The sequence below is a fragment of the Notolabrus celidotus genome, chromosome 9 (genome assembly GCF_009762535.1).
Source record: "Notolabrus celidotus isolate fNotCel1 chromosome 9, fNotCel1.pri, whole genome shotgun sequence".
Classification (NCBI taxonomy): domain Eukaryota; kingdom Metazoa; phylum Chordata; class Actinopteri; order Labriformes; family Labridae; genus Notolabrus; species Notolabrus celidotus.
In genome coordinates, this window is record NC_048280.1 from 27,564,100 (window position 1) to 27,588,240 (window position 24,141).

Genomic DNA, 24,141 nt, shown 5'->3' on the forward strand with positions numbered 1-24,141 from the left:
ACACACACACACACACACCCACACACACACACACACACACACACACACACACACACACACACACACACACACACACACAGGAGAAGGATGTGTTCGGTTATGTGTCTCGGAATAAACCATAGTCAGCAAACTGGCCCCTCAGGCTCCTCACTGTTGTTCTCAGAAAGCCCAGGAGCTATGAGCCCTGTTCATCCAAACAAAACTCCTGTCTCATCGGATCAAGAACCCTGTGGAGAACACCTTCTGCAGATTAAGATTATCTTTTAAATAGCACACGGAGCAGCAGACATGTTTCTCAAATATATTTTGGTTTGACATCTATAATGCATTCAGTCCAGACAGAGAACAGTTCCCCTTAGCAGGCTGAGCGTGGGGGCTTCAGCCCGCTCACCTCTTAAACCGTGGTACATTCCCAGAAGCTCAGCAGAACATTAGAAAACTATTTTACAACAAAAAATAAACAAAAACTATGAAACAAAATACAAAACAATTTCTCTTTTCAACAAGGGTGATAGTTTATAATTAATCATTTGTGTTTCTTTTTAAAATTATTTGTAGACAGCTTTCAAGAAACACGATCAGTAAATATCTTTCTTTGTATAGAAAACAATCTGTAAAAAACATTCTCTTGTCTTCTCTGAGTTAAACTAGAATTGTGACTAATTTACCCAAACAGTTCCTAAGGAAAGGCATCAGTATTAGAAAGTCTTCTTCATGCATTTAGTTCCACTGGACTCAAGACCGGTCGCTTAACACGTCTGCTAATAGTGAGTCGTTTCCTGCAGTTTGAAATTGAAGTGATCCTCATCTTAATGGTGACGCTCTCACACACGCACACACTTCCCCAGTTTAATACTCCACCTATTAAAGCCAAACATGTTGAAAAGATTCTCGGATCATTCAGTGTACAAAAGCTAATTTATAATGACTGAAACCTCTCTGCGTTTCATTCAGATCAGTGCTGGTGACAGGACACTTCCTGGTATGAACTGTTCCTCTTCGCTACAAATGCACACCGAAGAAAAGAAAAATATACAGAAGACGAAATATTACAAGAAATACAGTGAGTACAAAAATAGCACAAAGTTTAGTGCTAAAAGAAAACATCCCAAATATTAAGTGTAAACATTTCCAATCTGCTACAGGTTGTGAGGCTGTGTGGACGCTCAGCTCCACGGACAAACCTTGAGTGCAGCCGATTGTCCATAATTCACCTCTGTGTTCACTCAAATGTTTTGTGTACCGATGTAATATCTTGCAGAAGAAATTCTCATGCCAAAGTAAAAGTTCAAAGTGGAGGACAGCAGGTTCATGCTGCTGCGTGTCAGTCTGGACTGAGGCACCTCAGATCGGCGAGTTCTCAGACAAGGATTTAGCTGCGGCTCGGAGGTACATTTAGCAAACACCGTTAAAAAAATAGATGCATAAATACGGGACCGATTGGCAATAAAAGGCTGACTGCATTTGTTGCCGGATCCCGCTGGGTGCAGGAGAGCTCCAAAAGCTGATGTGTGATATGCATAAATGGCACATTACGGACATGCTGTGGGACTAAAGCCATCATCGCCTGTCACGTGCAACATGGTGACATGACAGGCGATGAGAATACTGCATTGTATTTTGTAATGCACGTGACGGAACAATAGCATCAACAAAGACAGCTGCAGAGACGTGTACCATTCCTTTTTTTTTTTAAAGACAGGGGCATGGGGTTTGGCAGAGAGAGGCGGCAGAGCAGCCAGCCTCGTTCAGTTTGAGCGTTCACTCGGAGCTATCAGAGCTCAGATGTCCATGTAGTCGTCCTCCTCCTCCTCCTCGTCAGACTCGCTCTCCAGAGACGACTCCTGGCTGGACGTCTCCTGCACCTCGAGGGCTGGCTGGCTCAGAGTGTCCTTTTTGACCGTGGCTGCAGACTGAGATGACAGGATGACGTTCTGTGCAGGAGGAGACAGCAGGGGGCACTGTTGAGTCTTACATAGTAAAGTTCACTGGCACAGAAGCAAGAATTCAAAGAAAAAAACAGCATACCTTAAGTCTTTGTTTGGTTTCCTCTGAGATGCTGCCTTTGGGGGAGAGGAGCGTGGGTGTTGGGGGTGTTACTGTGATTTCTGGCGGGAACTTGGTAACGGTGGACGGGATGAAAAGCTTTGGCATGTTGGGAGGGACCCGCGAGCGGATTCTGTTGGGGTCTGGAAGCTTTGACTGCTCATTGCTGGCGTACTGCTGCTGGTCTGAGAGAGAGAGGAAAAGGAAGACGTTTAAATATGCATTATTATCATTCAGAGCGTACTGAGCCACGAAAGCTCCTTTTACTCGACTCTGCTTTCTGTCTATGGAACTCTTCATGCAGACATACAGCCTAATGGTCTTCATATAGGAACAAACAGGCTGATACATGAACAGAAAAACTAAAATAATCTAGAAGATTCTAAAAATTACTGCAGTTAAATTAATAAAATGTCAGAAATAATAAAATAAGTATCATTAAACTAGATATTTAAATATTTCAATATTATACATAATTAAATTTAATTAAAAAAATATTATAAATAATTAATATATGAATTCAAACATAATAAATACCAGACAAAAAGCTATTTTAATAACGGAGATTCAAACTTTGAGAGTATAAAATGACTCCAAATTAAAAGCCTGATGAGAAAGAAATATTTGTAATTATCTTTTACAAATACAGAGTTGATCATTTTCATTTTGGGGCATTTTAGGGCTGGTGGGACACACTCATATGAGGAACATTTTCAAGTGAACCATTTAAATGAGAATGAGAATCACTACATCAACTTCATATCTGCTCTTGCCCCCTGCTGTAGCCTGTTGTGTCACACCTCATACCTGGGCATGTTTGTGCGGTGCTACATGTGGCAGTCTCTTCCTGAAACCAGCCCACTGCTGCCTCCTGCCCCTGAGATACAGTGGCCAGTTTCATCTGCTGACAAAGGTGGGACTCCTGCTGTCGGTACGAAAGTCCCTCTAAGGGCTCCTCTCGCTCCTCTGTGGAGAGAAAACAAAACACGTTTTAAGAAATGAACCATCATCATTATTAAGTCTGTAATTACTGATATCTTAATGATGTAACTGGATCATTTGAGAAAAGGTAACCACAGAGAGTTCATCTCCTGTTCTTTCATCCCCTGAATTAATCAGTCACAATTCTGTCTCAATGTTAAGATTTGTGTTGTTCTCCTAAAAACGGAAACAGGGATGAGAAAGAAACAAACCTGAAAACTGAGGTATGACGAGGCAGTTTACGTGTACTGAGGACTGTACAGAACCCTCCACAATTACAATGATTACAGACTGCATGAACTCTGTGCTTATTGTGCTCCTGCAGCTCAGTCCAAAATGAAAACAAAAATGATATAATACTCTTTCTCACTAGTGTTGCCTTGGAAACCATTACATAATACATAGTGCTGCAGTGTTGCTTGATGCTAACCTATCTGTGCATGTGTGTCTGTGAGAGAGGGAGGGAGAGAGAGAGAGAGAGAGAGAGAGAGAGAGAGAGAGAGAGAGAGAGAGAGAGAGAGAGAGAGAGAGAGAGAGAGAGAGAGAGAGAGAGAGAGAGAGAGAGAGAGAGAGAGAGAGAGAGAGAGAGAGAGAGAGAGAGTGGAGGGGTTAGGATGTGTATGCAAACACTCTTTGAACATCTTTTCTAACTTCACACTAACTGATGATCAGTCACTCTCCTGGTTGCAGACACTTTGATCAGATTTCTCTTGTAATGTACGTACGCAGAGGAAAAATATTCTTTAATTTTTTAAATCCAGTGCACTCCGCTCTCTCTCTTTGTTCTGGCAGATCACATGACCTCCACTGAGTCCAGTTTAGTTTATCACTGTGAGGATGTGAAAGGTGATCAGATGGACTGCAGCGTGTGTTGTGAGGGAGTGTTGTGAGAACATTTTATGTTCCAGCCCAATCACTGAGGTCCTCGAATGCTTCTCTTTTAAATGTTCCTCGTGTGTCTCACACAAGCGCCGGCCAGAGAGCTTTCTGTTTTTACGTCCCTAAGCTCTGGAACTCTCTGCCTCTGGACGTTAAAACAGCGAGCTCTCTGGGTGTTTTTAAAAGTAAACTTAAGACTTTTTAATCTAGCTTTTAATTTGGAGTAATCTATTTTTAGCCCTGGACTGCAATATTATTTATTATTATTATTATTATTATTTGAATCATTGCTTTAACATTTATGTATCTTATTTAATTATTTACTTATCTATTTATTTCTCGTATTTATCTGATCTTGTTAACGCTACCTTATTTTTAACTTATCTTTCCACTATTACTTATTTTATTAGTTTTACTGTATTGATTTCATTTTATTTTTAAGTATTTTATTTATAATCATGCCTTTTATAATTTTACCATTGCTGTCGTTTTCTCTTGCATGTTTTTATGTATGAAAGGTGCTTTCTAAATAAAGTTGAGTTGAGTTTCCAATCAAAGAAGGAAACAAGGAACTCAAAGGTTAGATTTTTTTTTCTTGTGAAAACCTCCGGATAGAATTTCAATGGATGAGATAATTAAAGAAAAGGAGGGTGATATCAAAAGTAATAAATGCACGATAGTTATTAAATACTCCCACATGTTTTGAGCTATGTATTTTGTAATGATCAAAATTCAGTAATTTTCCAGATTTATGGCTGAGTTAAAGTTCGGGACATAAAGATCAAAACCTGTCACAAATAGATCAAATGTTTCCACCATGATATACATTTTTTTTATGAAAGGATAGAAAGGTCATTAAAAAATATTAATGTTGTTTTTATGCACTGTTACATATTTTGTGAGTGCGTGATGTAAACATCTTTTTTTTTGGGAGACGTTTGTGATCATCTGTGTTGTGTTACGTGCATCACAACTTGCTAGCTTGGCTTTTGCTTGCATTGAGGTCATTTTTGTTTTTGTACTTCAGTGTGATTCAAACAAAAACAAACAAAAACAGTATCTCGAGTACTGTCCAAGTATGGGAATTCAAGAGCAGTAAGCTTTCCAAGTTTGGTTCCAGAAGGATTCAAAGAAAAAGTGAAGAGAGGCTCAGGTTTTGGAGATGCAACTGTGATTGTGCAAAAACAGGGAAGTCATCTAAAAAGCCATTTCCACAGCTCGACTTAATGAGCTCTTATTGGACAGAAAAGTAAAAGAATCTGCTTCAATAACAGGAAAACTGTCCTCAGTGCCTCCACACGCTCTCTATGCTCCCCTCTAATGTCTCTACGAGCCTCATGCAACCATTAGATCATATTCAAAGCACTCTCAATGATTCAATCTAATAACCAAAGCAAATTAGTTCAAATATTTAGAACAACAGCTCTCCCAAAACATTTTGTAGATTCAAGCTCACAGGCTGAGTTTACATGACCAGGGTACTTCAGGCTAAAGATACCAAGTGCAGGAATTGCATATTCAGATAATAACATGAGATAAGAATCCGATCTTACTGCCAGCATATCCATTATTAGGATGATTATGCCAAACCCTCCAGAAGCTCATGTAGGCAGAGAAAGAGTCACAATCTGGAGGATGCTGATTTTTAAAACTCTGGTTGGGGGACTGACAAAAACCCAAAGGCAAAATATTAGCAGGCCAGAGATGTTATGTAAGAGATCTGTGGAGGTCCACAGGCGCCCCCTGCTGGTCTCCTGAATAACGGCACACTAGGACCTTGAAGAAGAGCTTTAACTCAACAGCAGCATTAAATCAAGCCTAAATGTTTTATCTCTGAGATCTCTTTAAGCACGAGACAACAGACTGTGTGCTGCTGACAATGAAATAAACTATGCATGTGTGAGAGAGAAGGCTTCTGTACCTGTGTGTGGTAGGAAGGCCATGGCGGCTGCAGAGTGGCTAGCTGCTCTCCTGTGCTGCGTCTGGTCGTGGAAGCCTGAGGCCAGAGGTCTGTTCAGTTTGCTCAGAGGCTCGTAGAGCGCTTTGGCCGGGCTGTCCTGGGTGGAGAGTGGGTGGCAGGCGGTGTGGCTGAGGAGGACAGGTGTGGGCAGGGAGGCGGGGAAGAAGATGTCTCGGTGATCCTTGGTGTATTTTGGCGTAGTGGGGGCGTCGCCTGCAGACTGTGGGACACAGAAAAAGAGGAGAAGTCGTGAGGAGGTGAAGAGATCCATCTGCAGCATGAAGCGTCCTCTGCTCAGGTAGATTTCACAGAGGTGTGCATCCTGGCTCAGAGTCAGAGGAGCAGTCTGCACTTTTCAAACACCACACATCAGCAGTATCAGTCAGTCACATGAGAAATCATGAAATCCTCCGCAGAGCTGCGATGTCGTCCCCCCCGGGGTCCAGAGTCTCCCTGGACTCTGTGCTGGGTGCTCTGCTCTACACCACGCTACATCCCTCTGAGCCACTTCCCCGTGTGTCCTTTAGAGAACCACTTATAAACACAAGAGCTGCACAAACAACCTGTGACAACAGCCGCCCTGCTCCCAGAGCTGCTGTCATGGCAACACACAGGAGCACGGTTAAAAGAAATAAATACACCTTCTCTAGTTTTCAATTTAAAATGGATGAAAGGTTGGAGGAGAAGCAGCTCGTATGAGCCTACAAATCCTGCTCTTCAGTTTTGTAGATGTAAAAATGTAGCTGGAAATATAATCTATGATGACATCCAGAGCTGCACAGACACGCACTGATGTTATCCTAAAAGCAGGTTAATGAGTCAGTATGACTTCACTTACAGCACAAACACAAGGAAAAGGTACATTTGAGGATCGCACGTGTAACAGTGAAACCCCAGAGGGCCACAGTACACCAGATGAGCAGCTCTGACAGACTCAGTATGTTAGCACAAGATGATTTGGCACAAACTGAATATTTTTTCTGAATCTCTCTGCCGGGATTTGAAGTCAAATTGTGCTCTGAATCAGAGTTGTGTATGATGAAGGTCCCCCCGGGGATTCACACAGCGTAAAACAGACAAATCAAACAGAGTAGCCTTCCAAAAGCTCAGACAGCCACAGATCCTTCAGACAGCCACAGATCCTTCAGCTCAACACTGAGCGGCACAGCAGCTCCAAGCATGCAGCAGCTCTGGAGCCAGCTTTGAGGATTCATATCTCATGAATCTAACATCCGCCACAAAGACAGCAACAAGTCAGCTGGACCCTGAACATTAGAAAAGCACAGTACCTGGATAAATTGCAGCACATAGCAAGCAGGTGGTGTGTAGACTCCTCAGGGTTTGCTGTGAGGTGGGAGCGGGCTGCTGGCAGCCAAACTGAGGTCCCACAATGAGAAGTGAAAGATGGCTCTTTGCAATTATCGAGATTGGGCTTTAAATCTGATTAGAGCAGCTGTAGATGTCGTGTTCGGGTTTGGTCATCTCTTAAACACAATTGAAAGACCGGCCAACCGAACATTTTAATTAAATTGCATGCCCAAATGGGACTAACACTGGAGCATCACATTTTCATATTCTTTGATGTGTGAAACTTCAACAAACTTCCAAGTCTGCACATTTACACGCGACAGGTGAGAGTGGAGAGTTATTCCTTCATCACATGGAGTCCACGAGAAAAGGAGAGCAGAAATATAAAGATACAACATATCAGCATTTCATTGATTGTCAACAGAGATCACAGGTTGTTCATCCTTGGCTTGTTTTGTACCTGATGAGGCATTAAACCAAGGAGGCAAACAATACAGTCATGGCCAAAGGTTTTGAGAATGACACAGCTATTAATTTTCACAAAGTCTACTGTTTCAGTTTTTATAATGGCAATTTGCATATACTCCAGAATGTTATGAGGAGTGATCAGCTCAACTGCAATTAATTGCAAAGTCCCTCTTTGCCTTGAAAATGAACTTTATCACCAAAAACACATTTCCACTGTTTTTCAGCCCTGCCACAAAAGGACCAGCTAACATAATTTCAATGACAAACAGGTGTCACACACATTAACACAGGTGTGGGTGTTGATGAGGACAAGGCTGGCGATCAATCTGTCATGATTGAGTGACTGGACACTTTAAAAGGAACATGGTGCATGACACCATTGTTCCTCACCTGTTAGCCATGGTTACCTGCAAGGAAACACGTGCAGCCATCATTGCATTGCACAAAAAGGGCCTAACAGGGAAGTTTATAGCAGCGAGTAAGATTGCACCTCAGTCAACCGTCTATCCAATTATCAAGAACTTCAAGGAGAGAGGTTCAATTGTTGCCAAACAGGCTCCAGGGCGCCCAAGAAAGTCCAGCAAGCGCCAGGACCGTCTCCTGAAGGTGTTACAGCTGCGGGATCGGGCCACCACCAGTGCAGAGCTTGCTCAGGAATGGCAGCAGGCAGGTGTGAGTGCATCTGCACGCACAGTGAGGCGAAGACTTTTGGAGGAAGGCCTGGTGTCAAGGAGGTCAACGAGTTGAGCGCTACCATCAGTCCTGTCTCTTGCTAACAGTGAAGCATCCTGAGACCGTTCATGTGTGGGGTTGCTTTTCGGTCAAGGGAGTGGGCTCTCTCACAATCTTGCCTAAAAACACAGCCATGAATAAAGAATGGTACCAGAACGTCCTCCGAGAGCAACTTCTCCCAACCATCCAAGGGCAGTTTGGTGATGAAGAATGCCTTTTCCAGCATGATGGAGCACCTTGCCATAAAGCAAAAGTCATAACAAAATGGCTCGGGGAACAAAACATTAGGATTTTGGGCCCTTTGCCAGGAAACTCCCCAGATCTTAATCCCATTGAGAACTTGTGGTCAATCCTCAAGAGGCGGGTGGACAATCAAAAACCCACAAATTCTGACAAACTCCAAGCATTGATTATGCAAGAATGAACTGCCATCAGTCAGGATTTGGTCCAGACGTTGATTGACAGCATGCTAGGGAGAATTGCAGAGGTCTTGAAAAAGAAGGGTCAACACTGCAAATATTGACTTATTGCATGAATTCTGTGTAATTCTCAATAAAAGCTTTTGATACTTATGAAATGCTTCTAATTGTATTTCATTATACCATAGAAACATCTGACAAAAACACCTAAAAACCCTGAAGCAGCAGACTTTGTGAAAATGTAATATTTGTGTCATTCTCAAAACTTTTGGCCATGACTGTACACAGATTACAGAACGGCTCAGCACAACACGAGCAGATCTCGCTCTGCACTTGTGGGGGCTTGTGGAATGTGTGAATCTGTGAGAGGCAGAAAACAACTTTTTCACGTCCTCCAGCCGAGAGCTTCCAAGGTGCCTACTCACGATTCCCACGACAGAGATAAAAACCCTGTCAGGAGCTGGTAGCACAATAATTACAACTAAACAGCGGTTAGATTAGACTGCGGAACAAGACCGGGTGCAGCAGGCCTCTGTCTTATTAGCATCATGGGGAAACACAATTACAGGCTAATTATGAAAATGTCTAACAGGACGACAAGCACACCACTTCTACCTGACAGTTATAAGAGGCATCATATTCACCTTACTGTCTGCAGAGGATGGGGGAGTGTCTGGTTAAACACATCAAATTCAACTTTTAGTTAATAATTGAACAACAAATGATAATACGTTTTCCAAAACAAGGACTGTTTTGATCAATTGAAATAAATGTGTCTTCCTGGCATCTTCTGTGAAGAAGTTTTCATTCTGCAATGTGATTAGAGTCTCAAATTCATGTTCCTTTTTTCTTTAAAGACTCATGTTAGTTGGTCCCCATTGGCACACTGTTGTTTAGCCGCCGCAGCATCTTCCTGCTTCCTGCTGCCGATAGATGGAAAATAAGGACACCTCTGGGCTTTTGAATCGCACATTTCACTTCAAAAACTCCCAGGCGGCTCAAATCAAAAGTAATAAGCACTTTGTGTTCGACAGAATTAAGATATAAACAAGTTACTTTGAGTTTGAGCTCCCAGCTTGGAGCTAAGCATACAGGTGCAGCTAACAGACTGATGTCAGCGTGCGGCCGCATCACAAAAGCTGGCAGAACACTATTTAGGGTGTGTGAATCAACAGACGTAAGAAACTACATCTTAATGAAGAAGTTAACTACAGTGATTGCTGTAACTGGTCACAGCTGATGACAGGTCTGCCAAGTTTTTAGAAGACGTTTGTCTAAGGGACGTCTTCAGGTGGGCATGATACTCCTCACTGTCTGAGGGACAAATTGTTTAACTCTCATACAACCAAATATGAAACAGAGAAAGCAACAAAACTAGAACTCCTGAAAAGTGCAAATGCTGGTGTTAACCAGGGATCAATGGACGTCAGTGAGTAATCAAAACTATCCACATCAGTAAGAATCGCTTCACAATGTTGATAAGGAACTAAATACTGTTTAAAAATGCAAAATAATTGAATTTTAAAATGAATTAGTTTCCATTGAATACTTAAATTCAGCAAGTTATTGAAATAACAAATCTTGGATATTCAATTCCCCAGTGTTTGATTTGCTGGGCTGCAAATAAAATACATCTATCAGTCTATCAAACTGCAGACTTTGATTTAATAGTCTCTTTTCATTTTTGGCATTCTGTAGATCAAAAGTTAAGAAAGATGCCAGTCCTCTCGGGTATATTGTAATTGCACGGCTTTAGAAGGAAGACTTACTTTGTAATAGTTTTTTTTTTTAATTGTGGAGAAGAAGTGCATGGAGATATAAAGGACTTTATGTATATTTATAGAAATAAATAAAACCAGAGTGATTTCTTAAGTGCTGCACACACAGCTGTTTCAGTCTAATCTATGAAAGACTTCATCCATGGTTTAATAAACAAATATTATTTACTATAAACAGAGGGCTTTGAAATGCTATAAGACTGTCAATCACTACAATTGACTTCAGATAAAAGTGAACCCGGCATTATTCATCTATTTTTATTTGACATCTGTCCCTGCCCTTAAATTACCCCTTCTACTCCAATATGAATACTACAGTCTGTGACCAACATTCTTCATTTCTCTTTCCAGGTTTCACATATGTGTAAAATGTGATGTGTAGCTTCCTGCATCATCGACAACATCATCTCAATTTCTCATTATCACACATGAACACCCGACATCAAACGCACACACAAAACGAAGACAACAAAAAGACCCATGCAGAAAATCAGATGATAGGATTGGTGAACAGGGATAAGAGATTTATTCTGCCCGTAGCGACTTCTCGATAGCGGGAGGTTCGGAGGGGAACATCACCGTGACAACAGGATGTGGGCAGAGGGACCCTTGTTGACTGTGTGGGCAGGAGGAGGGATGTGAGGAAGGGGGAGTCGCTGACACAGGATGAGGCAGAGCGGATAATGACATGATGAGGAATACAAGAGATGCAGACAAAGCTGTTTGTAGTCGGTCCAGCATTGGATGAACCCATCAGATTAAATTCAATTAGACGCACCTACTTAATGCATTAAGATACTGATATTTGTCATTTAGCCTCGTGTATCATAATTAAACTGCCTGTACTACATACAACATGCAAACCAAGGCTGGAACTATAACTAATGACAAGTTTGGCAACTACGGTGTGAGGCTGAGGGGACAACAGGGAGTGTTCACACCGCGATACAGCATAGCTTTGAATATCAGTAGATATAACCATGTTACTTACCAGTTACTAACAATAACCTACACAGGCTTTATGTCCACTTCCTAATCTAATAGTCCCATCTACGTTTACCTTTAAATTCTTTAATTTTCTGAACCTAGCTTCTGCTCACACATGCATTTTCCAAAAGTCTCAGCAAATCAGAAAAAAAAAAAAAAAGCCCGTCCATTAGGGATGTACATTTCAAGTATTTTCTGTGATCGATCTTTGGAAATGTTAACAATCATTTATCGACTAATCATTAAAAAACTTAAACGTTTTCCATGTCAAAAACAATGGCAAATGCATTTTTTCCCCTGAATCAAATTTTCCTTCACAACACAATTTATACAACTGAGGGTATCAAATAGCTACGGATCATATTGAGGTGCTCAAAACGTTAAACATGCTGAATATCAACATGTGGAGCAGGCTCATAATCTCCGCGGACATATAGTCAGATAAAGTGAAGGCTCAGGCTACAACATGTGGATTTATTGTATCAGGGGAACTGAACAGAAACATATTTTAGACTCAGTGTCCAGTTTTCTGTCTACTCGTTCTTATTGAGAAAAATAAGTATGTGAACGTGGTCAGGTGTCAGCCGGGAGCACAACTGGGTCGTAATCAGTCCGGCAGCAGAGAAAAAAACTGCTCGTTGAGACGACCTGTCACTCAGCCCCGCTGAGCGTCTCCTCTGTGCGCAACACCTTCAGTCAGCTGAATCACATGAAACATGCTTTAAACCTAAAACACCTCCCTGAGAGCTGAACGAAATATAAGACCACGTGATGTTTGTTCCAAGTGATAGAAAATCAAAAACAAAATGTGTTCGAGTACGTTCTTAACAATCAATGAATCGATAGTCGATTAATTGTGAACATCCCTACTGTCCATCACAAACCTGCTTTGAGTAAAACCTTCACTCTTCAAAGCTTCAGAGAAAAACAGGCTTTTGTAATCAACTTGGATACAACATGAGAATGCACAGTGTACATGCTGCAGTGGTAGCAGCATGATAAAAGATGAGCACGCTGATTTAAACTGCTTTACCTGTCTTTGGGCAGAAGTGGCCAACTGTATCTGGCAGAACTTCACAGCTTGATCCAGAGCTACATCCTCATCCACCTGAGAGGGGGGAACAGACAGAAAATAGACATTAGGGTAGAGTAACACTTCCTCATACTCTCATGGTTGGATTTCACAGTGTCACATCATTTGTGCAGGTGGCATCTAGCAAATACTGCTTGTTAGCTGCAAAGAACAGCACCTTGCTAGCAGAGTATAACACTAGCCAAAGTAAGGATGTGAGCATTTAGTTGACTGACTGATTAAACATCATCCTCGCTGCTGAGCACTAAAATGAAGAGTCTATTAAACAAGGTAATATTTGTATTATGGTAGGCCCAAAATGCCTATATGACCGATAAGGAGGACCGAAGGCTTGAGGTGCTAGATTTGCTATTGTTAAGATAAGATAAGATAAGATAAGATAAGATAAGATAAGATATTACTTTATTGATCCCCGGGGGGGAAATTAAGTTGTTACAGCAACCCAGACATAAGTACAATCAAGAAGAAGTTTCAATAAGTAAAATGAAATGAAATGAAATGAAATGAAATAAAATATGATAAAATATATAAATAAAGATCAAATACAATTTAGATATATACAATGTTAAAACTGGAATATAGATTTAATATCAGTTATTACAGGCAGTATTAAAAGGATTCAGTAGTGACAGGTTGATATGGTGTGATTACAGATTAAGCAATAAATAATAATAAATATGGGTAGGTAATATGACCATGAGTTGTAGTAAACAATAACAATGTAATATACCATAATATAATATAGCAAGATAATTATATAACATAATATATTATGCATTATAATGCCAGCAGCAGTCAAGAAAGTCAGTTCAGGATGAGATGATGGAGTGTGACAGACAATGCAGGGATGGTATGGATCTATTCATGGGGGTGACAGGGGGGGTCAGTGGTCAGTCTGTGGCCTCCGTTACTGTTGGCAGTGGGCACAGAGGAGCGCCTGAAGCGTTCAGTCTTGCAGCGTGGTGGAATGATGCGCTGACTGAACGAGCTCCCCATCAGTCACAGCTCATCATGGAGAGGGTTAGCCTCGCTTGGCTAATTTTTTTGGACAAAGTTAACCTGCAGACTTTGTGATCCCGTGTTTAGCTGTGTTAAATAAATTGTGCTTAATTTGGAGTGTATGTTTTCTCAACTTTAGACTTATCAGTTAGTCAGAACTTAAATTTCTGTTTTAACGACAAGGAAGTAAGTCGCTTGGGAAAATTCCAAAGCTAAAAAATATCACAAGATAACACGAATGGGTGTTTTCCAAATATACCTTCTAAGATTGTGATATTGATTTGTTTGAAGTAAAAGATTTTAAAAAAATGCAACAAGTGTTTTGTTACTATCAGTGTTCCTGATATCAGCCAATGCTCTGGAGAAGCTTCAAGATGAAATACTGCTTAGGTTAGCTCGGCTAGTTTTCAAGCTTGTATTTGGGTTAATATTTAGTGTGCATAAAAATAGAGATCACATCACAGTATCTCCTCTGGGTTATAAGTTGTAACAAAAAAAACATATTTAAGAGATACTCTGTGTTTGTCAATACTCAAATCCAGAGGTTGTTGACAGTTCAGGAAGTAAAATTTGATATCCCAGCATCTCTAATCTCAGTAAAACTTCCTCATGCAGTGGGTGTTTAGGCAAATTCTTCACATTTTTTGTAGCCGACCTGTTCTGTGTACATGCCATGTTAGTTGCCCAGAATGGCGCTGTTGCAAAACTTCCTCTGATTGTGTATCACAGGCAGGAGGATTTCCTGGGATCCTGAGTCTCTGATCACAGAGGCAGTAAAGAAAAGCCCACATAAAGGCCCAGTTCAGCTGGTGTGGATGGATGTGTGGGAGTCTGCGAGCTTAGCTGCAGCCCTACATCACACACTTAGCTGCAATCTTGCGCACACAGCTGTTGTGCTCCCTCTAGCAGCCTGTTATATGCATCAGTTCAGGGACCCCCAAAGGGTTGTTTTTTTCCAGCTGCCTCATTCTACTCCTCCAATGATGACAATTGTTAAATGGACTGAGTCAAGCATCAGTGCATCACAGCTGACTGCTTTCAATTCATGTCTGCTTCACTGCAAACCACACAGAGTTTTCAGTGATGACGAGTTATCAATATCACAATGATTATAATTAAAATGAGGCAAATTTCAATGTGTCATCTCTTATCACATCAATAAAACCATTTATGTGAAATGATATACTGATTACTGATGGCAGCAAATACAGTCCCTCCATCTGTCTGTCTGGAGACACAATTTGTAGACCCCTAAAAAATACAATCATGTGATCTTAGTGAAATAAAAAAAGATCGGACTTAAGAATGCAAAAATAATATCAAAATTTAGAGGGAAAAATAGGTAACGATCTGATTTGTAAATATGTGCAGCTGTGCCATGCAGAACATGTCTGCAGTTGGTGCAGAATTATAAAATGCTTCTGGAAAATGTACAGGCATATTAATTACATAACTCATTCAGTGACAGGAAACATGTCAGGACTAGTTCTGGCTTCTCTCTCTGATGGGTGTGTCTAAGAAAGTATTCACTTTGCAATCTTCTACAAAGAACAGGAAACAATTCTAGCTGCAACCTGAGCACCTAAAGACAACGCTGGCCTTTCTCCTCTCATTTCTTCTTCTTCCTCCTCTTCTTCAGCTGTCCCTCGCCTACTGCCCTCCCACTCCATCTACAGCCTCTTCTGCATTACACAGCCAGCGACATGGCAACTTCTGTAGGGCCAGCATTGATCTTCAGCTCGATTTTGCTGTATAAGCTGAGGTGTGCTGTTCTGCAACTGTACCATCAATGCCAAAGAAGCCCTAAAGTTAGAGTGAGGAAACAAGACTCGGGAGCATTTACCTCTCAAGAGATACAAAGACAAATGTCCTACCCTGTGGGCACTTCCTCTGGAGGAGGAGGAGGAGGTCAATATTTTTACATGGTCAGTTTATTTACACAGCAGACCTAAAGTAGATATTACAGTTAATTTCGGGCAGTCATAGCTAACTTCTTACTTAACAGTTTGTAATAATAAAGCAAAAAAGCCATAAAATAGTCCAGACAGAATTGAGTCTCCTTGTAAGCACTATACCACTTCACTATTTTACATGTTGGCACGATAGACTGTATAAATAATGGCCGTAGTATCCGTGATGTCACCCATCTGTTCCTGAGTGCTGTTTTGAAGCCAATCGTCAGTTGGAGCCATATTGGAAATGCTGAACTCAAACTAGCTACTCGAGCAAGTGTGAGGTAAAGAGGCGGGCTTTGAGCCTCCTCGCCAACAGCTATGTGTTCCCGCCTGTCAGTCATGTCCTTATTTGGCCAAAACTCGTAATCTTAATAACTTCTGAACTGTCGCATAAGAAAAAAATTCACCCCCCAGTACAGTGTGTGCCAAATGAGAAATAAGCTATTCAAGCCGAAGTTGTTTTTTTGAACCATAAACATGTTTATTTATGCTGCAAAGATCGTCTTCTTTGAATTGGTGTGTATGTGGTTTCCGGTGTTGCTGCAGCAAGCCTCAAGCGGTTGCTCAATGAACTAACTTCATATTTTGAGACTAGAGGTTGCTACTTGGTTGGCACCAGTTCTACAGCAACATTAAACTATGTAGTTCTACAGCCACTAAAAATCCTGAAAAAAACCTGCTGCATTTGGGTGATGAGATGTTCCAATCTGCTAAGATCAGCAGAAACAAGAAAGTCAAAAAATCCCTGCTATGTGGTCAAATAAAATCTCTATTTATCTTAGACATACCACGTCTCTCAGATTCAGCCCCCTCCTTCATGAGAAACATCATAAAAGAAGTGAAAGAGGTTGAATTTGGGGTATTGAGTAAAGTGCAAACCGCACTTTACGAGCCGACTGCTGCAGTGTTTGAAAACCAAAAGAGGGGAAGACCCTATGTACTCTGGCTGTTATTTTCTTGTGAAGTTCAGTAGGGGGGTTCCCAGCCAAATTCATTTTAAGAGGGCTGATACGAGGCATGCATGACTTTGCAAAAGTACTAAAAATACATAATGTACAGTACAAATACCCCCCCACCCCACTCCCAACCCCAGGGGTGAGCTGGAGTTTGAAGTCAACTGATTGTAATAACAACATCCAAGTCAATCACATGATGCACATTAACCCCAAAAGACCTTTCATTCTAATTAAATGTGAATGAGACTTCTGTAAATAAGCTGGCAGTTCGTCTTAAAGTAAATCGAGTTCCCCGAAAAAGGAAAGCACTTAAAGCTGGAGCAGAGAACTCCGGATACTTTCATTAACTTGCTCCAACTTGCCGGTTCCTCCACAGGAAAAATGCCAAACCCATTTCTCAATCACCTGAACATGCACTGCATCACTGCTGATACAGGATGAGGGGGTGTTGGGGTAAAGAGCACGAAGCTACATTGCAGACCAGCTAAAGCCAAAGATACCACATCCTTTTAATGACATGTCTGTCAGCATGTAAATATCTGAGTGTTGTGGTGATGTGAAAGTTGTACTTTCACTTATAGCTAGGGATCTTGTTCTAAGCATTATAAATGTTTATCAGTGATGAGTCAGTAAGAACAAGGTGAAAGTTTTTTTTTTGAGATCACTTACACTTAGATGTTTTTTTGGGCTAACATATTAAGTTAACATATTTTTTCATTGAGCCCCATTCATTACAGTGAACATTTTTATCTTTATGTGCACCTAGGTGATAAATCCATTAGAATTGATTGACATGTATCCATTCAAAACATTTGTCCATATCATTATCTAAAAGATAAGACTCTACTTTGAAATTCCAGTGGCACACTTGTGTCCTTGTTTCATTTCAAGGGTGTCTTCAAGAGCCAGGCAGAGAAGAGAGGGCAGCTCAGAGAAGAAGGGTAATTAACTCCTCTCTTGGGATTGAATTAGGAGTGTGGAAATATTTTGGATTTCAGAGATGGGACATCAGACAAAGCATAAGCAGCATGTAAACAATGTCATTATGAGATAAAATACTGAGGAAACACAACAAACCTGACCTGGCACCTGAAAAACAAACATGACACTGTCTCTTGAGTCTTACCTGTTTAATGAGCATGTACGTCTCCGACATGATCTTCTCAATGCGTCCAAGGTCGTAGGTCATGACCTTCTGGCCCTGCTGCCAAACCCTGTAGGCGTCCAGCAGCAAGGTTTTTCCAGACTCCACATCCTCCAGAAGCTTCCTCTTCCTGTTTGGCCTTCGTACTGAGACCTGATCAGTCCCGCTGGCCGCCACCACGACCTTGGGTGCTAAGCTTTGGAGCTGCTGCTGCCTGGAACTGATACTCAGCTCCTCTAGAGACAGCTCTGGTGTCCGCACATTGTCAATGACTTTCTGCTGGGGCCCCACAGCACTCAAAGTGCTCTCAGACTCTGTTTGGTTGCCCTGAAAGTCAGTGGTGGTAGTGGGCCTCCTCCAGTTACCAGCATCCAGCTCCATGGGATCTTCTGGCCCTGCTTTCTGCCCCTCACTCCCAGCAGTCTCCACCTTGCCGGGGCAGCTCTCCTGAACCTTAGTCCCTTTATCTATGGATGTCGGTGGAACAATGACTTGTGCCTGAGAGACTTCCTTGGGCCCTGTGTCAGTGGAAACAGCTCCCTCTGTGAGCCCAGGCTTCTTAGGTGGTGCATGTTTGCTGTCCTCAGAGCTGGGCCTGTTGGATGCGTCTGTTGTGGTCATCTCCCCCATGGAGGGCGCAGGCGCTTTGGGAAGCTGCTCAGACACCTGAAAAAGAACAGAAGCTGTCAAAACACAAAGTGAGAGCATGCCAGACATCTGAAACACACTGCGGCCCCCAGCCTTGTTTAAGTGTGTGGAGTGATTTGTGCTTCCTTACCCCTGAGAGATTGTTGAGATTGTCCTCCAGGACTTTTACATTTAGGAAAAATGCTCTCTTGGCCAAAACCTGGCGATCAACATCCCGTAAATACTTCCTTCATGGAAGAGAAGAGAGAAAGAGGAGAGATGCTAAGGAGCAAATACATAATACATCACAGAAAAAGTAGCATCAGACAAAGCTGGTTCTTACTTTCCCTGGTCAGGGGTTCTCTGCAGCATGAAAGAGACTTTCAGCAGAGTATCGTGATCCTTGAGCTGAGACAGCACCTCCAGCAAGAGGACAATGGATCGGTTCATATGAGATGCAAAACTCCCTGGGCGATCAATCTCATCAACTGGAATACGCCAGATGCCCTGGAGGGGGGCGGGGAGACGAAAAGAAGAGGAAGAGTCATATATCAAGTTTGACAGATCTGTAAACAGCGAACACAAGTATAGTAACCATTGCAGTACAGAGCTAGGTTCACATAGCTTCTTTCAAATGAGGGATGGAGTTCACATGCTGTCAGAGACCTGCGTACATGTAACTGTCTCATATGTGATGGACAAAAAGCTAACAGGCTGATTAGTGAATTCTTAAAGTTTGTTTTAATGAATCTTTTCTGCAGCTACTTTAGTTTTTCAAAGACATATGGAAACAATCAACTGTGCTACAGGGAAAAAATAAAGGTAAGAGTGTAGAGGAGTAAGCCAAAGGAATTCATGGGAATTAAAAACATGGCATTCAAAGAAGAAAACCCTAATGAGGGGATGGAAAGGCAGCAGGAGAGATCTTTTGGACTGGCTGGTCATGTAGGAGGTGGAAAGGGAGGGGTTGGGGGGCAGGAGGGGGGGTTCTCTCTGGGCACACATGATAGGAAGCCTCATTAGTGCTCAGCTCTGTCCAAGCAATACAACAGACCAGCGGACCGGCTGCCAGCAAACACAGCCCCTCCTTTGCAGGAGGCGAGATGAGGTGCTTTTTGATGGTGGAGTCCACCTTTTTTTTTGTGTGTGAGCACATGTCCTCCCAGCAGGTGGAGCGAAGCGAAGTTCTGCTCTCTGAAGCTTCTGACGAGAGTGCAGATGGTGGCCTAGGCTGTGTACAGTCATAAAGCACATGGCACAGAGTACTGCTTCTAGCCTCAGAGAATGTGTGCGAGACTAAACAAAGATGACCATATCAGGACAGAACAGAACAAATGAGATAGCTCTATCAGCTGCTGAAGGCACCAGGGGAGCGTGCTGCTCCTCCTCACAGACAGCTCCAGATTGTCAGATGACATTTTCAAAGCCGCTGGAGAGGAACAAAGCAGGAAAGTGAGGCAAATATACCCATCAAAACAAATGACATTCCTGAGGGTAAACTTACAGCCTGCTCACTCAGAAATTATCAAATCTAACCACCCTAAATGGGATGTAGAAAGTCACCTGTATTTCAGAGTAATTCCAGCCCTACCTTAGACAATCTTAAATCAAGACTGTGGAAATAGACACCTGTTGTGATTCATGTAGGACCAAACCTCTACAATGATGTTTAAGGATCCAGATCTCAATTGAAACGATCCCATTTAAAACCTAATGCCCAACAATAAACACAAAACAGCAAACATATGGCTTGAGAAATGAAAAGATTTATTATTATCATATGACGCAACCAGGCTCGGAGAGGTTTTAACCTCTCAATGCACAGATTACCAAAAGCCTCCGCCAGGAGCGGGACAAGTATGATGAGGGGGTGGACTCCGCTCACTTAGAAAAACATCTCTAATGGAGGAGAGTTGTTCTTCATCAGAGAACCATCCAGTCACGGTAAATCTGTTTAGGGAAAGCAGAGCCATGGCTTTACACAGATTATGCTGTAGCACAACAGCTAAAGCAGATTTGTAAGACTTTAACTGCAATGATTTTAAGCATCTTTTCCCCCCCATTTTTTTAATGTGAGGGAAACTGACCACTGCTTGTCTGATATCTGGAGCAACAGCTTTGGCACAGATGTAGCCAATACATCACAGAGAGATGAGACAGAGATTAAGATGCACCACAGACAAGAGACAAAAACATGACGGGAGAATGATTTGGTACAAATGGAATCTGATCATTCCTTCAGATCACAATCAGGTTCAGAAGAGTTCCTTTGTGTGGACAGAGAAATAAAACAGTGGACATGTCACATAAAGTAATGCCAGTTTGTCACAAAGGTTTTAAAATGAACTCAAAGACACATCCTGCAGCATAAAAAAAAAGGCAAAGGCAGATATGCATATATATTTAACCCGACAAAAGCTCAATGAGAATGTAATCTCCTTTTGTAGAGTGACCTGGCCAGAGAGCAGCACAAACAATGCTACAAAAAACAAACCAAAGTGTTACACAAACAACCCATTATCTAGCCAGCACACAGGTTAATACATGGGAAGGGATAGAAATCCAGATAGCAACTAAAAACTGTAGAGGCAATCCAATTGTCCAAGAGCACTCCTTTCTCAATCCTTTACAATTGTCTTAAACGTTCCCTGTAGTAATCAGCTGACACTCAGATCTTCCGGAAATTATTCGAGGGGAGTTGGGACGGCCAAAGCTTTTTTTCTGAGTTCAGTTTTAACCCTTACAGAACATGTGAATGAGGAGGACCGACTAACAACTGGTTCTCTCTTTACTTCTTTGGAAACACACCAAAACAAAACAGTGTCTGTCTGCTCAACAACTATAAGAGGTGAAAACTCAACTGTTTGTCTAATTAAATGTATCCATATACGTCTCAATACTTTAAGGTATCATGGGGAACACAAGGTGAAAGCTTTACCCCTGGTAAAACTTACACAATTTGAGTGTTGAGGTGTCTACAAGCAATCAGAAGTCAGCTTACTAGTAACAACAAATTCACCATGCTGATCCAAAGCTACAACTTACGACTGTAAGACACCAAAGATAGCAGGCTACCTGCAAATACTAGCAGCACGGTGCATGTGGGTGGTATCATTTCACCTCATTCTGAATTCACTTTTCCACTGGTTCTTCTGATAAACACAGCTCAGATACCCTCGGAGGAGCCTATACATTTTCTTTGTTGTCACATTAAAGTACCACACAACTAACCCTAACCTTAACCCTCACACAAACTCTGATAAAACGACACAAGAACTCTGCTCATACAAAAACAACACATACCTAGGCTTGCTTTGACAAAAGTCAGAGGGGAAGCGACTCACCATCACCAAAGAAAGCTACTCCACGGCGCCTGTGTTAGTTTTCTTTTGGACAGTTTCCTGCTGGCGGTAGCAGCACCAGCAGTCCTGGTAGCGCCTCCACCCTGAAAGTGGCTCACGCTCAGAGAGCAAGGGGTGGGCTGCATTTGGGTGCTAGGGCAGCGAGAGCTGCAGTAGAGGAGAGGAGGGAAGCACAGCTGCACACGGCAGAGCAGGAACAGAAGAAGAGGAGAATGGCAGATACCTTGGCAAGAGGAGAAATGGCGCTGAAGTCAGGGCCTACAAGCTCAGTATGCCACTGACAGACAACCCGACTCGTTTCTCTCCTGCTCTCAAACCCTGCCATCTCAAAACAAAAACACCCACACACTCTATCTCCGCTCTCCCCTGACCCCAGCCTGCTGGAGTCCTCCCCCTCCTCCTTGCTTTTCTCTCGCACTATACACAGCATACAGCCAATCCTAGTAGGCCTTTACCAGCCAATCGGAGGCAAGCGGAGAAACTCCCGCCCATTAGTGCACACCCACACAATACACACACAAACAGAGGAGTGAGAGGGAGAGAGAGAGTAATGAGGAAACAGAAGAGTGCAACAGAGAGAGCAGATGAGTACGGCGAATAAGAGCCAGGGGGAGGGGTAGAGCGTGATCACCCTGAAGACGGAGCAACAGGAAAAGAACAAGAGAACATAAACTGGCTGAAAAATGAACTCAGTGCCACCACATCAATGTAGTGGGAGGCATCAAGAGGATGGCATACTATAACAGAAAGAGAACTGTAGAATCTGAGGAAGACAAAGACAGGTTAGTGTAGGAAAAGCCCACAATAACCAAAGAAAGAAAGGCTGAAGAACAGAGCTGCCTGAACAGATAAGACTTGTGTTGCCCACACACACACCTCAGTGATTCCTCAGGCAGAAGTAACAGCTCTCCCCTTCTTCCTTCCCTCTCCCCTGGTCGTGTCTCCCCAGCTGGCCACCATAAACATATTAAATAGACACACCTTGTTTTTCCTGCTTCCTGTTGTGTGAAGGGAAAAAATAACTGCTGAAAAAATGTCAAGCTGTACTGAAGGCAATGGAAAACATGCTGGCAGCCAGACTAAACCCTCTAACATGCTAATCAAAATATCAACTTGTACAAACTGTATTCATTTGGCCAATACTCCTCCCCTAAGCGAAAAAAAGAAAAGAAAAACAAGGTCCTCCTGAGAGGAGCTCCACCTACAGCACATTGCACTGCTGAACACACTAATGTTTGAGTCATACATCGAACCAAGACAAGAAATGCAAGCGTTAACGGCTCCCCAGAAGTCCTGATAACCTCAGCTTATATAATCTAATAAATCATGGCACAAAGGCCTATGAGCAAATTTTCATTCAATTCAAACATGATTACTTTTCCTGAAAAGACAGAATCAGATCAAAACATGCGGAATCAAAACAAGTATGTGTTTACATTTTTCAAAATATGGCAACAATGACATCCCTTTTCTCTGGAGCTTCATAGAGAGTGAATGTGTGAGTGGGTGGGAGAGTATGTAAGCATGTGTGAGAGTGGTGTGTCAGGTTGGGGAAGGAGGAAGGAGGGGACACGACGCCGTACTGAACACAGGGACTCCTTAGATCATTGTAATACTAAATACTGAGCTTGACGCTACAGCAGCATTTCTACAAATACCTTAATATCCAGTTTTGACAAGCTGTTAAACGGCTGCAGATTATTGTAATGCAGTGCACTCCGTATAACAATTACTTCCCCACAATAAGCATTTCATAGTGCTTTATTGGAAGTGACTAAAATGAACTAGCACAACAACCCCATTTCAAAGCTGGGAAGTTCTGTAAAATGTTGCTCAAACAGAATGTGATGTTAAACCTTATTTTTATTGATAGTAGTGCAAAGACAACTTACTAAATATTGAAACTGAAAAATGTTAAATTTGATGCCAGCAACACCTCAAGAAAGTTGAGTTTAAAATTGTGTTGCATCACCTCTTCTTCAACAATATTGTAAATGCTAAGGAACAGAGTCAACCAGTTGAGTTTTGAAAGTGAAATCTTGTCCCACTGTTGCCTTACATAGGATTTCAGCTGCTTAACATTTTGGGGGATCTCTTTTGTCATGTTTTTTGTTTCATGGTGTGTCAAATGTATTCAAGGGGTAACAAGCTACGACAGGCAGGCCAGTTTAGCACCCAGACTCTTCTACTACAGAGCGACACTGTTATAACGTGCAGAATTTGGTTTGGCATTGTCTTGCTGAATATGTAAGGTCTTCCTTGAAGAAGGCATCGTTTGGATAACAGCATTATGTTGCTCCAAAACCTGGATATATGGTTCAGCATTAATGGGGACTTCCCAAGTGGCAACCTCCGGTATAATAATATGAGTCCAATGCGGAAGTGCTAAAAACTGCAGTTCATCAAGGATCCGCTTGAGGCTGGCTCTGGAAGTACCGGAAACCACA

General features: G+C 42.1%; 1 protein-coding gene across 8 annotated transcripts in view; it reads right to left on the reverse strand.

Moving 5' to 3' along the window:
• Window positions 1–287: 287 nt before the first annotated feature.
• Window positions 288–24,141, reverse strand: part of cabin1 (calcineurin binding protein 1) — a 45,918-nt gene continuing 22,064 nt past the window's right edge. For 6 of the 8 annotated variants that reach the window (XM_034691399.1, XM_034691397.1, XM_034691401.1 and 3 more), the window contains 8 exons: window positions 18,676–18,839; window positions 18,484–18,580; window positions 17,688–18,371; window positions 12,592–12,666; window positions 5,828–6,086; window positions 2,854–3,012; window positions 2,029–2,231; window positions 288–1,934 (listed from right to left, as the gene is read on the reverse strand). In XM_034691399.1, the coding sequence (XP_034547290.1) occupies window positions 1,782–1,934; window positions 2,029–2,231; window positions 2,854–3,012; window positions 5,828–6,086; window positions 12,592–12,666; window positions 17,688–18,371; window positions 18,484–18,580; window positions 18,676–18,839 (1,794 nt within the window). In that variant the 3' untranslated portion in view covers window positions 288–1,781. The remainder of the gene's footprint in view (window positions 1,935–2,028; window positions 2,232–2,853; window positions 3,013–5,827; window positions 6,087–12,591; window positions 12,667–17,687; window positions 18,372–18,483; window positions 18,581–18,675; window positions 18,840–24,141) is intronic. The other 2 variants (XM_034691404.1, XM_034691403.1) reach the window with 1 other exon arrangement.